This window comes from Mandrillus leucophaeus, unplaced genomic scaffold, assembly GCF_000951045.1.
Source record: "Mandrillus leucophaeus isolate KB7577 unplaced genomic scaffold, Mleu.le_1.0 Scaffold857, whole genome shotgun sequence".
NCBI classification, from domain to species: Eukaryota; Metazoa; Chordata; class Mammalia; order Primates; family Cercopithecidae; genus Mandrillus; species Mandrillus leucophaeus.
The window spans coordinates 464,297-465,530 of record NW_012109330.1 but is presented as its reverse complement, the minus strand read 5'-3'; the positions used below and the strand labels follow the sequence as shown (position 1 = coordinate 465,530).

The 1,234-nt window shown below is 59.7% G+C and overlaps 1 protein-coding gene across 1 annotated transcript in view; it reads left to right on the top strand.

Moving 5' to 3' along the window:
* CELSR2 (cadherin, EGF LAG seven-pass G-type receptor 2) overlaps positions 1-1,234 on the top strand; it is a 36,794-nt gene that overhangs the window by 6,535 nt on the left and 29,025 nt on the right. Inside the window, 3 exon segments of the mRNA XM_011968724.1 lie at positions 1-319; positions 322-590; positions 592-1,194. The exon segment at positions 1-319 is cut by the window's left edge and continues 1 nt beyond it. Coding sequence (XP_011824114.1) covers positions 1-319; positions 322-590; positions 592-1,194 — 1,191 coding nt within the window.

Here is a 1,234-nt window from a genome sequence, read left to right as displayed (position 1 = left end):
TACACCAGCCGCTGCACGGATGCGGGCACTGAGCTGACTGGCCACCTGGTACCCCACCACGATGGCCTGAGGGTTTGGTGTCCAGAATCCGGGGCCCATATTCCCCTACCACCAGCTCCTGAAGGCTGCCCCTGGAGTTGTCGCCTCCTGGGCATTGGAGGCCACCTTTCGCCACAGGGCAAGCTCACACTGCCCCAGGAGCACCCGTGCTTAAAAGCCCCACGGCTCAGATGCCAGTCCTGCAAACTGGCACAGGCCCCTGGGCTCAGGGCAGGGGAAGGGTCACCAGAAGAGTCCATGGGTGGGCGTCGGAAAAGGAATTTAATACAACCCCCCAGTTCCAGCCCGCCAGCTACCAGGCCACAGTGCCAGAGAACCAACCAGCAGATACCCCTGCTGGTTGCCAGAGAACCAACCAGCAGGCATCCCTGAGGGCCATCGACCCAGACGAGGGTGAGGCAGGTTGACTTGAGTACACCACGGATGCCCTCTTTGATAGCGGCTCCAACCAGTTCGTCTCCCTGGACCCAATCACTGGTGCAGTAACCACAGCCGAGGAGCTGGATTGTGAGACCAAGAGCACCCACGTCTTTCAGGGTCACGGTGCAGGACCATGGCATGCCCCAACGAAGTGCCCTGGCTACACTCACCATCTTGGTTACTGACACCAATGATCATGACCCCGTGTTCGAGCAGCAGGAGTACAAGGAGAGCCTCAGGGAGAACCTGGAGGTTGGCTATGAGGTGCTCACTGTCAGGGCCACGGATGGTGATGCCCCTCCCAATGCCAATATTCTGTACCGCCTGCTGGAGGGGCCTGGGGGCAGCCCCTCCGAAGTCTTTGAGATCGACCCTCACTCTGGGGTGATCCGAACCCGTGGCCCTGTGGATCGGGAAGAGGTGGAATCCTACCAGTTGACGGTAGAGGCAAGTGACCAGGGTCGGGACCCGGGTCCTCGGAGTACCACAGCCGCTGTTTTCCTTTCTGTGGAGGATGACAATGACAATGCCCCCCAGTTTAGTGAGAAGCGCTATGTGGTCCAGGTGAGGGAGGACGTGACTCCGGGGGCCCCAGTACTCCGAGTCACAGCCTCGGATCGAGACAAGGGGAGCAATGCCCTGGTGCACTACAGCATCATGAGTGGCAACGCTCGGGGACAGTTTTATCTGGATGCCCAGACTGGAGCTCTGGATGTGGTCAGCCCTCTTGACTATGAGACCACCAAGGAGTACA